At 42.1% G+C, this 15,902-nt stretch overlaps 1 protein-coding gene across 2 annotated transcripts in view; it reads left to right on the top strand.

The window, feature by feature from the left end:
* LOC109924430 (protein kinase C-binding protein NELL1-like) overlaps positions 1 to 15,902 on the top strand; it is a 219,048-nt gene that overhangs the window by 181,704 nt on the left and 21,442 nt on the right. For both annotated transcript variants that reach the window (XM_048607080.1, XM_048607078.1), the window contains exons 8-9: positions 10,844 to 10,972; positions 13,941 to 14,043. In XM_048607080.1, coding sequence (XP_048463037.1) covers positions 10,844 to 10,972; positions 13,941 to 14,043 — 232 coding nt within the window. The remainder of the gene's footprint in view (positions 1 to 10,843; positions 10,973 to 13,940; positions 14,044 to 15,902) is intronic.

Below are 15,902 nucleotides of genomic sequence, written 5' to 3'. Positions count from 1 at the left end.
ATCTTGTAAATAATACACACTGCTGCTGCTGGGCGTTGGTGGTGAAGAGGTGTTATTATTTGTGGATGGTACACACTGCTGCTACTAACCATAAGTGGTGGAGGAAGTGAATGATTGTGGGTGTGGTAACAATCAAATGGGTTGCTTTGTCCTGTATGGTGCTAATCTACTTGTGTTGTTGGAGCTGCACTCATCCAGGCAAACAGGGAGTATTTCATAACACTCCGACTTGTGCCTTGTAAATGATGGACAGGCTTTAGAGAGTCAGGACATGAGTTACTCACTACAGAATTCCTAGCCTCTGACCTGCTTTTGTAGCCACGAGTCCAATGCAGTTTCTGGTCATTTCCCAGCATGTTGACAGTGAGGGATTCAGCAATGGTAATGCCCTTCAATGTCAAGGGAAATGGTTAGAATCGGTCTTGCTGGGGAAGGTCATTGCTGAGCAGTTGAGTGTTGTGAATGTCACATGCCACTTATCAGTCCAAGCCTGGATAATGTCCACATCTTGTTGCATTTGTACACGGTCTGCTTCAGTATCTGCAGATGGTGCTGAACTGTGTGCAATTATTGGCAAACATCCCCACTTCTGGAGAGAATAGCATTGATGAAGCTGCTGAAGGTACTGGGGCCTCATAAGTTCACCAAAAGGCTAAGACTATATTCTTTGAAGTTTGGAAGAATGAAAGGTGACTGCGTTGAAACTATACAGAAAGCACTGAAAGATTGTTTCTGCTGGGAGGGGGTGTGGTGGGGATAATCTTGGGATGAAGAGCAAATCCCTCAGGGCTGAGATTAGAAGAAATTATTTTACAGAAAGGGTTGTGAATCTTTGGAATTCTCTTGCCCCAGAAGATTGTGGATGCTCCATCATTAAATACACTGAAGGTTGGGACAGAAGGAGATAGGTATAGCTCATTAACAAAAATATCTGGAATTAAGAATCTAATGATGACCATGAATCCATTGTCAATTGCTGGAAAAACCCATTTGGTTCACGAATGTCCTTTAGGGAAAGAAATTGCCATCCTTACCTGATCCAACCTACATGTGACTCCAGACCCATAGCAATGTGGTTGACTCTGAGCTGACCTCTGGGCAATTAGGGATGGGCAATAAATGCTGCCTGGCCAGTGACGCCCTCATCCTGTTAATGAATAAAGAAAAAAAAAGTGGCTAAAAGGATGGAGGGATATGTGGGAGAGGGATTAGGATTTTGATGACCCATGATCATAATGGCAGAGCAGGCTTGAGGGGCCAAATGTCCTACTCCTGCTCCTATTTCTTGTGTTTATTTGCAGCACCCATTTCCTTTGGCTTGAAGACTTAATAACCTTCTAAATACCTGAAACCTTGATCTGCCACTGGTGTACAATCTGGGAAGAGCAAGTAACTGGACGTTTTTCAATGAAGAAGCTACCTTTGGGCATATAGTCATGACCAAAGACTGTAGGAGGGTCAACCCGAGTGGAAAAGCAGAGAGGAGGGGGCAGAAGCTGAGGGTGCACTGTCAGGGTAAATCAGGAGGGTTAAGAAGCTGCCAAATGTGGCAACCAGCAGATAAGTCCTAATACTCAGAATTATCTATCTTTGTGCAGTTAGAAGGAAGAGCCATACTGGACTCAAAATATTCACTCTGTTTCTCTCCTACAGATACTGCCAGACCGTGTGAGTTTCTTCAACAATTTCTGTGCTCATTTTGCATTTACAGCATCCACAGTACTTTGCTGTTATTTTAGTGATTAATGCTCTCATTTGAAAGCCTCTATCCTCATTTGTAGATAAATAATATTACGATAGTAGTAAAATGGGCTATCAAATTTTAATGTCGTACTATCTGATTGTTTGAAACCTATCATAGACTAAAATAATGTTGCAAATGGAACAATATTGACCTTAAAATGGCTGCCATAATCACCTGACCATGGGTTGAACCAATTCCCAGAGACCAATGTGTAGTAAATCCAACCACCTACACTGAAAATGTTGCTTTATCTAAAGACATCAAAATGAGGCAATTGATTCAGTATTAAATAATTTGCACTGCTGTTTTAATTCACGCTTGTGCAATGATTTCATATATTGGGAGATGAATGGTTGTTTCCTAGGCAGCTTGGAAAGACAATGGAGCCAGACTTGCAGATATACAAGCAAACTACATTTCAGTAGCTCCTTCTAAGCAGCAGAACAGAAAGAAGAAAAAAATTATAGTAGCAAATTACTTGAAGTCTCTCTCACTCCCTGTTTCTTTCATCATCTTGGAAGACTGTTAAACTGATTATTGCCATATTTCTTTGTTCTCCGATTTAAACTTAACACCTGTGCTTGTGTACGTGCTTGATGTTGCATTTTTCTTGTTTTTTTTCTCAGGGTTAGGAGGTAACAACGTTTTACTTTTACTCAGCAGAACCATTATAGTTGGTTCCTTGATTTTGATCCGGTCACTGATATTTTGAATTGATGCGTGATATGGTTGCATGCTAAAATAATTTTGACTACTCCTGTGGGAGTCAAAAAGTGCGGGGCTGTATCACCCTTACCTGTCCATAGCACTCGACATATTGATTGTGCAGATCTTGCTGTGCTTTCTCTAATGGATGAGTTGCAGACAGAGCTGTGTTTCCAACGATGTGCTATTGCGGGAGAGAAGTGCTGGCTAATTGGAGCTAAGGTGGCATACTGACCCAGTTTTCAGAGGAAATAATACATCCTGACTCACCCTATCAAACAATCTGAGAATCTTTCACGCATCAGTTCAGTTTCCTCTTAACCTTCACCACTCTTTGACCATGCTAGGTATTGAAAAAAAATACATTGCAGTGCACTTCCCCTATTTTAAGCAAAAAAGGCAAAAATTCTATAAAAACAAAAGTGGTGATAAAACTTTAGACGTACTGCTCTTGTTCCTGCAGCGTTGGTAAGCTCTATCATTCAATTTCCTCTGAATTTGCAATTAATCTATTTTAACCCCACAGGTTTTGTAAGAGACTTTGAAGGGCAAAATGTGATTTCTGCTCATAATGTAATATCTGTTGTTATGAAGATGTTTCATATTTAATAATTTATGTGGAGTTGAGTTTCAAGGATTGTGGAGATGTCTGGCTTTTATTTTAATGACGGGGAGGTGCTGGTGTTGGACTGGGGTGGGCAAGGTCAGAAAGCACACAACACCAGGTTATAGTCTGACAGGTTTATTTGAAATCACAAGTGTTTTCAAATAAACCTGTTGCACTGTAACCTGGTGTCGTGTGATTTTTGACCTTGTGTTTAAATAAAATATCAATGTAAAGATACGTTAGACCTTATTTTTAAATCACGCATTTCTTGGGAACTGCGTAGTTCCAGACGATTAATTACTTGAATTCCCTTCAATGAAAGCACCTGTCTGCTTTATGACTGGAATATATAGCTGCTCTGTTTGAATATTGCAGGCATGGCATTTGAGTTTGGATTTTCAGTTGAGGGAAATCTGATACAGAACAAGCTGCTCAGCTCACGCCTCCTGTTTCTGAAATATCTTTCGGGTGTTTTCAGTGTGTCACACCTCACTGGGATAGCACACTGGAAATTCTTCCTCCCCACTCTTTCTGGCTCTGTCGCAAAAGTTAAAAATGTTTGTCAAATTGCCCTATGTCAGATAGACCCAGATAGACTAATGGCAAACGTCGACCAGGTTTCTGCACTTCCAGAGAAACTACTGTTGATTTTAAATAAATAGATGATAACCACAGGTAAACAAGAATGAACTGTTGATATATAACTCCACGAGCTAAACTTCTAATCACTCTTCTAAAACTACCCAGCACCCACCTCCACTCCCCCGTACAAACAAAAAAAAATGGTGTTATGGCTAGAGAGAGAAAAACCAGGGGAATAAGTTAAATGATCCTAGCCCATTGGGTATGCTGGGATGATCCTTTTGTTCACCAAGATTTTCTTTTGTTCAATCTCTCTTCTTCAGATTCCCTTCAGTTCTTCACAGGAGTCACAGACAATTAGTTCATTAAATGCAAAACCTCATAATTACTGCAGCTTTCAGTAACTGATGACAGAAACCAATTGGCTTTCTTCAGTAGTTTAGGAATTTAACTGGTGAGACAGACACACCATCTGCCCCTCACAGCAGTCCAAAGGCTTTTGCCACTAATGTGTACACCCACAAGCTGTTCAGCTGCCCAGGAACCAATCAGATAGTTATTGTCGGGCTGATGGCCTTTGTCGTTCTCAACTGGTCACAACTCCAAAATTTAATCAGCAGCCTGTAGTGATCGTAATGAGGTCAGCCAGGTGGACCTCATAGAATACAAGTTCCCTGATTGGGGCTGTTAATCTGGTCCAATCAGGGAGCCCTGGCTGACAAATATAAACAGGAGTGTCAGACATTCAGACACTTTGAGAGCTGGCTCTGAGGGAATAGAATCAGTGTCAAGGACTTTCCACATGTAGATAAAGTATAACTTGGTGATGGGATACCAGCCTCTGTGGAATTATTTCAGTGGTGACGAGAGTAAAGCACGTTCCTGAAGAAACTTGCTCAACAGTTGTCTTTGAGTTGGGGTAAGCATTTCTGACATCATGCCGCTATGTGGGAAGCCTGACTCATTTGATCCTGCTGTCGAAGACTGAGCCCAGTATGTGGAAAGAATGCAATATTATTTCTGGGCAAATGCCATTGCATCAGATGAAAAGCAATGAGTAACTCAACTGACAGCCTGTGGATCTGCAGCTTTTGTGGTAATTAGGATCCTAACTTTCCCTGAGGCACCGGATACTGAAACCTTTCAAGAGTTGATGGATTTAGTTAAGGAATATTACGACCCCAAGCCTGAGACGGTATCATTTTTACTCAGCAATTCAAGAACTCAGGAATCTGCGTCAGGATTTTTGACTAGGTTAAGATGACTGGCAGAGGAAGGTGACTTTGGTTTAACCTTTGAAGAGATGCTGAGAAACTGGTTGGTATGCGCGATTAATGACGTAACCATGCAAAAGCACCTACCAGCTGAAGCCCAAATGGACTTCAAACAGGCACCACAACAGGCTTTATCATTGGAAAATGTGGCAAGTGGAGCATTTGAGTTGCAGGGTATTCCAATGGAAGTGACCACCCTCATCAGTCCAACTGAGCTTCAGGGAACACCACTTGAGTGAAGGCAATTGCATAACCTCACCCAGGACATGTCCTGAACAGAGGGACTCTACATCAGCCAACAGCAAAACGTCAAAACAAAGCCAAGCCTCGGCCAAACAGTTAAAATGTTCTTTAGCAAGCCATTGTGGTTGCTGCTGGTATTGGATTTGAGACAGCAAAGGTGTCCCACTAGACCTGAATTGAGTAAGAGAACTCATTGGTCGATATCCAGGACACATCCTGGAAAGTTCACCTATATCTGGTTTGGAACAGTTAATTTGCTTCGCAACATGCAAATCAGAACTAATAAAAGTAAATGTTTGGTTAAATGGTCACCTAGTTCTAATGCGCGGTCGTTTCAGTGATCACAGAACTGGTCTTTAACAAAATTCACTCTGGACTCCAATCCTTAAATTTGTGTTAGACCTTTGCTGGGCTGAGAACCTGTACCAGGGAAACCTTACAGATTAAGGGTCAAATTCAGTTCCTGTCTCTTATGAGGAGCAGCTAGTTCAGTTATAACTGATTATAGTAAAAGGCTCCGGCCCAAGCCTGATGGGGTGCAATTGGTTGAGAGAGATTCACTGGGATTGGCTCAACATTTTTCAATTAGAAAATGACTGCCTGAGTGAAATCCTAATGAAATATCTAGAAGTTTTTCAGGAAGGTCTAGGGACTATCAAAGGAGACAAGGCCACCTTGCGTGTTGACCAGGAAGCAATTCCGAGATTCTGCAAGGCACACTCAGTGCTATTTGCCTTAGGGGCAAAAGTAGGGGCAGAAATCAGGAAGATAGAAAGCGACGAAATTATCAAACCCAGTACAGTTTGCAGAATGGGCATCAACAGTCGTACGATTCGCCTTTGTGGGGATTTTAAACAAATGGGAAACCACTCGTTGCAGCTTGATAAATACCTAATCCCTTGCAGAGAGGATTTATATGCAAAGGTGGTGGGGGTAGAGTTTTGGGGTGGCTGCCCTTCAAGAAGATGGACATGAGCCATGCGTACTTGCAGTTGCAGTTAGATGAGGATTCCCAGACCTATGCTACAAGTAGTACTCAAAAGGGTTTGTACCAGTATACAACACTGTCATTTGTGGTATTGTCAGCCTGTACAATTCTTCAGCGCACGATGGAGAACATTTTGCAAGGTCTATCCATGGTCGCCATTTATCTAAATGATGTGCTAATAACAGGGAAGCCCAATAAGGAACACTTAAAGAATTTGGGCGTGGTCCTTAGGCATTTCTCCCAGGCATGCCTTAGAAGGGAACAATGCATGTGCCAGGCACTCCAAGTGACCTACTTGGGCTACAGAGTTGCCAAGACCAGGTAACACCCATTGTAAGATAAAATGATAAAAGGTGTCCCAGCCCCCATGTCTGTACTGGAGCTTAGGTCTATCCTGGGGCTGGTGAATTATTATAGAAAGTTCATGCATAATGTGGCACCCATCCTGGCAACTTTGCATCAACTCCTAAAAATTATATAATTATACCTTATATAATTATACCACTGCTGAGTTTGGCTTGGAGCTATGGCAGCACTGCCTTGTCCTGTGTAAGTAGATCTAGTAAGGGTTTTTGGTCTGTTATTTTAATGAATATATGTCCATAAATGTATTGGTGGAACTTCCTGATTCCAAATATGATCGGCAAAGTGAGGACAATCAAAAGAGCCCTCACTTTATCTTTCAATGCATGTAACCCAGTCTTATCAACTTTGTAGCCCAAGTAGATCAGTTGTGATGCCTACAACACATGTTTTCCCCTGTCAGGCTGGTGGCCTTTGTCATCCTCAACTGGTCACAACTCCAAAAATCAATCAGCAGCTTGTAATAAATGTAACAAGGTCAGCCAGGGGAACCTCACAGAATATGGATTCCCTGACTGGGGCTGTTAACCTGGTCCAATCAGGGAGCTGTGGCTGACAGATAAAAAGTGGAGTGCCAGACATTCTGAAACTCTGAGAGCTGGCTCTGGTGGAGTTGGACCAGTGAGAAGGACTTTCCACGTGTAAATAAAGGGTGACTTAGTGACAGGATAGCAGCCTCTGTGGAGTTATTTCATTGCAAACGGTGCTGAACATTTATGCAATCATCAGCAAACATCCCCACTACCTTAAGATGGAGGGCAAATCTCACTTTAGATGTACCTCCTATGGCAGCCTTTCTGCAAAGATCCTCCCCCACTATTTGAACAAAGCAGCAGTGTAAACACAACTTATAATGAGTTTCAATGTCAAATGTTTTAGAAGTGCAGCAATTCCTTACATAATCAAAAATAATATTTTAAAAAAACAGGCATTACAAATGTAAGACCTGATTGAACCTCTGGAAGAGTGATTGAAAGAACTTGTTGATATTGTGTTTGCTGAGCAAGCTGTGTCCACAAAGATACCAGAGACAACAATGCAATCAGTGATTTGACTGCATGTGTAGTCACACTACATTAACAGCCTCCAAAGCATTTGATGCCTCCATATCTTATCTTGTCTTTAAGAATACCTACGCTTGGCTAAGAAATGTCTATTCAATGAATCTCTGCAGAGTGAATCCTGTTGTTTTAAATTAACTTCAGAGGAAAACATTTATATTTCCATGTAACAAATTGTGTGCACTACGTAATTCTACATCTTAATTGAGTAGTTATTGTTTATTACAAACGTTTTGTTTGTTGAAGAAACCTGTTTGATCTTTTAAATCTAATTTAGAGAAGACATATAATTGCCTATGTTGGGACTTGGGTAAACTTTTAATTTAATGTTGCAACACATGGAGCAAAGGGATAGATGATTGTGCATCCCTCCCATCTTAGTCGTAATGCTGTGGTGAAAAACACAGTTATTGAGGATTTCCTGGATGTGCTTCTCATTTTCATCACCATCCACCTCCCTCCACCAAATGCCATTTCCCCCCACCCACCTCTCCAATTTGGCTGCCTGTTGGCACTAATTTCTGTTTGATTCCTCCCAAATTATTTCAATACCATTCCATGTAACAATAATGGAAGGAGGACATGCATGTGAAGCCCTCATCTGTCAGTCTTTGCAGGCTAAATGAGTCTAAGTGAGTCATCCTGTTTAATTACTGAGCTCTAGTTCAATTGGGCTGTGACTTGTATCTGGAAGAAGTGCAGTGCGGGAGGTACTAGATTCATACCTGGACTTGTTAGGATTACATTGCAAGTGAAATTGAACACACTGACAGAGCATGCTGTGGAATTTAGAATCTTAAGACACAATCTGATTGAAGTTTTTAAGTTATGAAAGGGGCAGCATTGTGGCTCAGTGATTAACTCTGCTGCCTCACAGCACCAAGGGCCCAGGTTCAATTCCAGCCTCAGGCGACTGTCTGTCTGGATTACACATTCTCCCTGTGTCTGTGTGGGTTTCTTCCAGGTGCTCCAGTTTCCTCCCACAGTTCAACTTTGTGCAGGTTAGGTGGATTGGCCATGCTAAATTGCCTGTAGTGTCTAGGGATATGTAGGCTGGGTGTATTAGCCATGGGAAATACAGAGTTACAGGGATAGGGTAGGGGTGTGAATCTGCGTGGGATGATCTTTTGGAGAGTCAGTGTGGACTCGTTGGGCCGAATGGCCTGCTTACAAGCTGTAGAGAGTCTATAATAGATAGGCTAACTAGAATTTATTTCCACTGGCTGGGGAGTCTAGTACTTAGGGACATTATCTAAAAAATTAGATTCAGATCCTTCAGGAAGGAACTCAGGGACTGGATTCTATTTCTGACGATTGATTCCACTTCACCCTGGGAGAGGCCCCATGTCAATCTTAAGGTGTTGCAGACCACTCCTGCCCCCTGAGGGAGCAAGGGGCTGTGCTCCCACTGTCGGATTGGTAATTAAGCTCCTTGATGAGCGCATTGTCATCCATTGTCATTGTGTTTGCAATCATTTATTAGTGTCTTGTGGGAACAACAGGGGCCATGCAGTCATAGCGTCATACAGCATGGAAACAGACCCTTCGGTCCAACCAGTCCATGCCAAACATTATCCCAATCTAAACTAGTCCCACTATCTGCTCCTGGCTCATATCCCCTTCAAACCTTTCCTATTCATGTACTTATCTAAATGGTTTTTACATGTTGTAACTGTACCCGCATCCACCATTTCCTCAGGAAGTTCATTCCACACACGAACCATCCTCTGTGTAAAAATATTGCCCCTCATAACTTTTTGAAATCTCTCTCCTCTCACCTTGGACATGTGCCCCCCCACCATCTTTAAATCCTCCATCCTAGGGAAAAGACAGTTACCTTTAACTCTATGTATAATCCTCATTATTTTATAAACTTCTACAAGGTCATCTATCAACCTCCTACAATCCAGTAAAAAAAAGTTCCAGCCTTTCTTTATAATTCAAATCTTCCATACCTGGCAACATCCTGATAAATCTTTTGTGAACCGTCTCCAGCTTAATAATATCCATCCTATAACTCATTGCCATGCCCTGTGATGTCTGCTCAGCAAGACCTGCCAGGCTATCCCGCCATCTCCAGGATGCTCCTTCATAGTCAGGTACTCTGTGCCCGGTTGAGGATCCAGCATCGGGAATTGGGTGATCATTGCAAGCTGGTCTCCTGCTCTTGCTTTTGATCCCCACCCATGGGACCCCATTAGGATCTCAAGTGATCTCAGTGGTGGTGGCGTGGGGGCTAATGGGCACTCTGTTTCATTGGGCCTCTCCTCTGCCAAGGGACTAACAACAAATTCCTGTCACATCTCTGATCAGTTATCAAAATCCCAATTCCCCCAACTGACACAGGAAGATCCCAGCCCTCAAAACGCCTCTGCTGTCAGAGAGATTGCTGTTTGAAGCCGCTCCCGCGATGAAAACTGATGCTAGATGACTGGTAAATCTTTGCATCTGAAGTTAATAGATTTTTGTAACCCAGTGGTATTTATGGGCAAAGGTTGGGGAGCTCCATTGTTGACCACCTGTAATCTCAGTAATTGAAAATATTTTAGAGTCTCCTTCCTTTTCTGTTATCAGTGTGGGCCTCATTGGTTGTTGAGGACATTCGTACATCACACGAGGAAGAAAGGAGAGGGTTGTTTGGGTGTGCCAGGAACAAGCAGGGCTCAATTCAAATTGAAATAATGCAGATGCTGGAAATCAAATAAAAACAGAAAGGAATCTCAGCAGGTATGGCAGCATCTGTGAAGAACTAGGAGCAGGAGTAGGCCATTCAGCCCCTCAAGCATGCTCTGTTATCTGATACAATTATGAATGGTCTCATCTCAGCCTCAACTCCATTTTCCTTCCCACGCCCCATAAGCCTTTAACGTAATGCTAATTAGAAATATGTCTGTTTGCTCCTCGAATTTACTCAATGTCCCAGCATCCATCACACTCTGGGGGAGTGAATTCTACAGATTCATGACCCTTTGAGAGAAGTAGCTCCTCCTCATCTCTGTTTTAGAGCTGCCATCCATTTATCTCATTCTAGATTGCCCCACAGGGAGTAACATCCACTCTATGTCTACTTCATCAATCCATCTTGGAATCTTACGTATCTCAATTAGAACACCTCTCATACTTCTAAACTCGCCCGAGTTAATAGCGGAAAGGGAAACAGAGTCAATGTTTTTGAGTCTGATATGACTCTTCTTCAGAACACCTCAATGGCTGATTCTGAGCTGTGGACTCTATGGAGTGTATATTTGACCTCACTGCTAACCTCTCTCATTACAGTTAAACTACGCGGAAGCCAGGCTGAGTGAGCTGGAGAGCTGTTACTGTGAGAAGACATGTCAGGTGAACAGGGAGGTGTACCGCAGCATGGAATCATGGGTTGAAAAGTGCAAAAACTGCACCTGCAAGGTGTGTCTGCAGCTCAGCATGGCTGAAAGTGCGTGCGGTCTTCATTGCTTTTCCTCTTCAATTCTCCTCACAGGGGGCGAAAGGGATCTTAACAGAATGCAGCTTTGGGGAAGGGAGGCACATTTACCACAGTGCAGTTTTCCAGAGGCACATGCTCCAGGGAGCTAACTTCCTGTCTCCATAAGACATTGGAGCAGAAGTAGACCATTCAGCCCATCGAGTCTGCTGTGTCATTCAGTGAGATCATTGCTGATCTGATGACCCTCAACTCCACATTTTTGCCCCTAATGACCCTGGATTCCCTCGATAGCAGTAGAAATGATAGGTTATTTTAACGGAGGATTCACTACACTCCCAGAAATGGGCAGGGGGTTGAAACAGCTGCTGGCTGCTATAGTACATGGTTACCATTTGGACAGCTTTATATTAGATTGAAAAATCTCCAGGGTGGGATTTGAACTCATGCCCTCAGAAAATTTGTCTGGGATTCAGGATTATTAGACCAGTGACCTTACAATTACACTACTCCCACCCCCTGCTCTTATCTGGAATATAACCTCAGTAATGATGACCATGACAATTATCCTCGATTGTTGTAAAAACCCATCTGGTTCACTCATGCCCTTCGCAAAAGGAAATTGCCATCCTTACCTGGTCTGGCCTACATGTGACTCCAGACCCACAGCAATGTGGTTGACTATTAAGTGTCCTCTGAAATGGCCTGACAAGTCACTCAGTTCAAGGGCAGTTAAGGATGGGTAACAAATACCATGTTTGCCAATGATGCCCACATTCATGAAAGAATGAGGAAAGGAAAATGAGGAGCCAGAAATGAATCAGTCTGAGTCTCACTCCTGTCTGAACAATATCCAATGATGAAACATGCAATGGCAGGTTTTGTAATAGAAATAAAAGTGCTCTATTCTCCTGTAGAAGCTAAGTCAATAATGTGGTTAGGAAATACTGGCCTATTGGCCATCGTATTACCTACTCTGAAGCTGCTCCATCACAGTTCAGTTCTGTGTTGAGTAACAAGTGTCAATCTGAGAAATTGACACCGGATAGTCAGGCCCATGCTGCACCAGTCCACTGGCATCACTGACGGTGGTTACTGATGTGCAGAGAACTAGCAGACGGTAATAGATTTGGATCAGATGTATAAATAAATAGAAGTTTCTTTATTCATTCAGACAATGTGGGTATTGCTGGCTGGGTCAGCCCTTATTGCCCATCTCTAAGTGCCCTTGAGAAGGCAGTAATGAGCTGTTATCAGCGATAACTTCACTCAGTCCTCTAATGACAAAGGTCCCTGCAGTTTCTATTTTTGCTATCACCTTTGGAAAGAAAGTAGATGTTGTTTATATTCCTTATGTACGGTTAATAAAATGTTGGTTCAGATTCTGCCATTGGGACATGGACCACGAGACTAATTGATTGAGCATTCATTTCCAGTGTATAGATCCATCAGAATAGCAGGAATGTGATTCCCTGATCCTGAAACATTAAAGCTGAATAAATGATTAGTAGTGGTTAAGTTGCTGCTGTGTGCTCGGTGTGTATAGATTGAGCACTGTGCTTTACCCTGGTTCCAATTCTTTTCATATGCTGATGCTGTTTAATTTCTTTTCTCTGGATCCCTTGCCTTCTGGCAGCGCTTTCATTAGGCACAGCACTGCACTGATCTCCTCTGGTGATGAAATGATACTGTACTCAAGCCCCATACTCTACTCAAGTCCTCCACAACCCTGCACTTCCACAGGTCAATCTGACATTTAACCAACAGCCTGCTGTTTGGTGGTGGAGATCCCATGATCCAGATGTGGAATGTGACCGTCACTGGGACAGTGCAGAAGTTTGCAGTGAATGCAGCACAGAAACCCATCTTTCCCCCTTCACCAGTATTTTTCCTTTGACATCCCCCTCTCGTTTCATATCAACATGATATATGTCAAGAAAACTGGTATCTAATCTCATGCCGAGGGAAGTTCTTGATCTTTCTCCTTGCCTCCTGGCATCTGAAGCTACCAGTTTGTTTGTTTGGAATCTGTGGTGTGTTGTGCCCAATCCAATCAGAGTGTCGTGAAAATGTATAAAATATGCAACTCTGCCAAAACTACAGAAACTGAATGAGAAAAAAAATACTGGAGAAAAAATGTTGATATCCATTTGCTGCACGTAAAGCACACAATCAAAGGTTCTACATGTAAGTAATATTTAAGTCTGTTCTTATATGTAACTCAGTGTCACTAACTGCAAGCATTGAATACTAGAGAGCAAACATCATGCCCTAAGCAACTATATACAAAATCTGTGTAAGCTATAAATTTTTATAGAAATTGTAAACATTTCAATAGCTTTTGCAAACTTATTTAACCAAGCCACATGTTTTGCCCAAAATGCCTTGAATGTGATTATGGAGTTAGTGCTTGAACAGCATCAGACCTGATATGGTTTCCAGAGGTGGGATAGCTGACCATATCCATTTTGTTTTCCCTTTGCAAATTTTCTGCCGTATTTCTCCCCTTCTTTTTCAACCTTTTTGCAAAGGTGCAGATGTCTGACTGGAATCATTTAAATGTGTGCCTTTCTTCAGTGACCGTCATTAACGTCTGTATCTGACTGGGGAGAGTTCAGCAAACCACCTGACCATTTTGGGGGAATGGGAGTGGCCAAAGGAAAGAAATATTAACATCACTTTGAATCTATTTATCCACAATATCCTGCTATGGTTTGACAGCCTGCATTGTTGGATAGATCAGGAATAGGGACCCAAGCTTAACTTTCAAGGGGTTAATTGCAGAGTTTACAATACTTCTCCATCATTGATCAGTCACTCCAGGGGAAAAAAAATTGTAAAAACTTTGAGTCTGTTGGATCTGTTATATTCAGTTGATCATTAGATAAACTGGCATGAACCCTTAAGAAGCAAAAGCTGATTCCTGATCATTGTCTTTTCTCTCTCATTTAGAATGGAACCATTGAATGCAGACACGTCACGTGTCCCCCTTTAAACTGCCCACCAGATTTTCGGCCAGTGTACAGAGTAGGCAAATGCTGCAAAGAATGTCGACGTAAGTAAGGAAACTGACACCAACTTGACATTTTGCAGTGGTTCACACTTGGCTTACAAATTAAACATGAGTCTTTCATTATAACACCGCTCTGTTAATGTTTGTAAAGGAGGAACAAGTAATAAAGCTATTAATCGCTGCTTAAAGCATCCAAATTGGAAATGCGATGAGTTTGGGGCAAGAAGCTAAGAGGTGCATTCGCTTTCTGCGCTCTGTTTTTGTTTCTGTGTTGTGTTTTATTTTCTGGTGCATTCCTCAGCAACAGTGGATTGCAAGTTGTCTTCACACCACAGACCAGAACAAGATTGCTTTTAAGGTCGGATATTTTCTGAAATGAATTTTGGCCACTTCCAGCATAACTTACTACCTTACAGATATGCAACTAGTTCGGTTGCATCTCCTGTTTTACATTTGACATTACATTTACAGATGATGATGGGCATGAATATCTGTGCGAGGGAAATCATGTCTCACAAACTTTATTGAGTCTTTTGAGGAAGGAACCAAAAAGATTGCTGAGGGCAGTACGGTAGACATTGTGTACATGGACTTTAGTCAAGCCTTTGACAAGGTTCTATATGACAGACTAATTAGTTAAGTTAGATCACATGGGATTCAGGGAGAGTTTGCCAATTGGATACAAAATTGGTTTGACGGTAGGAGACAGAGGGCAGTGGTGGAGGGTTGTTTTTTAGACTGGAGGCCTGTGACCAGTGGTGTTTCACTGGTATTGGTACTTGGTCCATTTTCATTTGTCATTTATCTGAATGATTTGGATTAGAATTCACGACACATGGTTAGTAAGTTTGTGGATGACACCCAAATTGGTGGCATAGTGGACAGTGAAGAAGGTTATCTAGATTACAAAGAGATCTTAATCAGTTGGATCAATGGGCTGAGGAGTGGCAGATGGAGTTTAGTTTGGATAAGTGTGAGGTATTGCATTTTAGTAAAACAAACAAGGGCAGGAGTTATACCATTAATGGTAGGGTCCTGGGTAATGGTGTAGAACAGAGGGACCAAAGGGTTTAGGTACATAATTCTTTGAAATTTCCGTCACAGGTGGACAGGATGGTTAAAAAGGCATTTAGCATGCTTACCTTCATTGCTCAGTCCTTTGAATGTAGAAGTTGTGATGTCATGTTGAGGTTATACAGGACATTGGTGAGGCCTCTTCTGGAGTACTGTTTACAGTTCTGGCTGCCCTGCTATTGGAAGGATTTTATGAAATTGGAGAAAGTTTAGAAAAGATTTACCAGGATGCTGCAGGGATTGACAGGTTTGAGCTATAAAGATAGGCTGGAAAGGCTAGGACTTTTTTCATTGAAGTGTGGGAGGTTGAAGGGTGACCTTATAGAGGTTTATAAAATCATGAGGGGCGTAGATAAGATGAATAGTAAGTCTTTTCCCTTGGGTTGGGGAATTCAAAACGAGGGGTTGTAGGTTAAGGTGAGAGGAGAAAGATTTAAAAAAGAAATGACGGGCAACTTTTTTACACAAAGAATGGTTAATGTTTGGAAAGGAATTCCAGAGGAAGTGCTGGATGCAAATACAGTTACAATGTTTGAAGGACTTTTGGATAAGTACGTGAATAGGAAAGGTTTGGAGGGATATAGGCCAAACGCAGGCAAGTGGAACTGGTTTAGTTTGGGAACAGGGTCAGCATGGACTATTTGGATGGAAAGGTCTGTTTCCATGCTGTATGACTCTATGACTCCATGACCAGAAATCCGCATGAAGACATTGAGGGATATAACCTAAAATTTGTTTGACAAACATGAAATTAAGCAATAGAACAGTTGGCAACTGAAAATAATGATGCTGTGAAACTGAAGCGATAGTTAACTCAGGACAATATG

Source organism: Rhincodon typus, chromosome 17 (genome assembly GCF_021869965.1).
Source record: "Rhincodon typus isolate 14 chromosome 17, sRhiTyp1.1, whole genome shotgun sequence".
NCBI classification, from domain to species: Eukaryota; Metazoa; Chordata; class Chondrichthyes; order Orectolobiformes; family Rhincodontidae; genus Rhincodon; species Rhincodon typus.
Note: the sequence above shows the minus strand (reverse complement) of the source record. Positions and strands in the feature narration are given on the sequence as shown.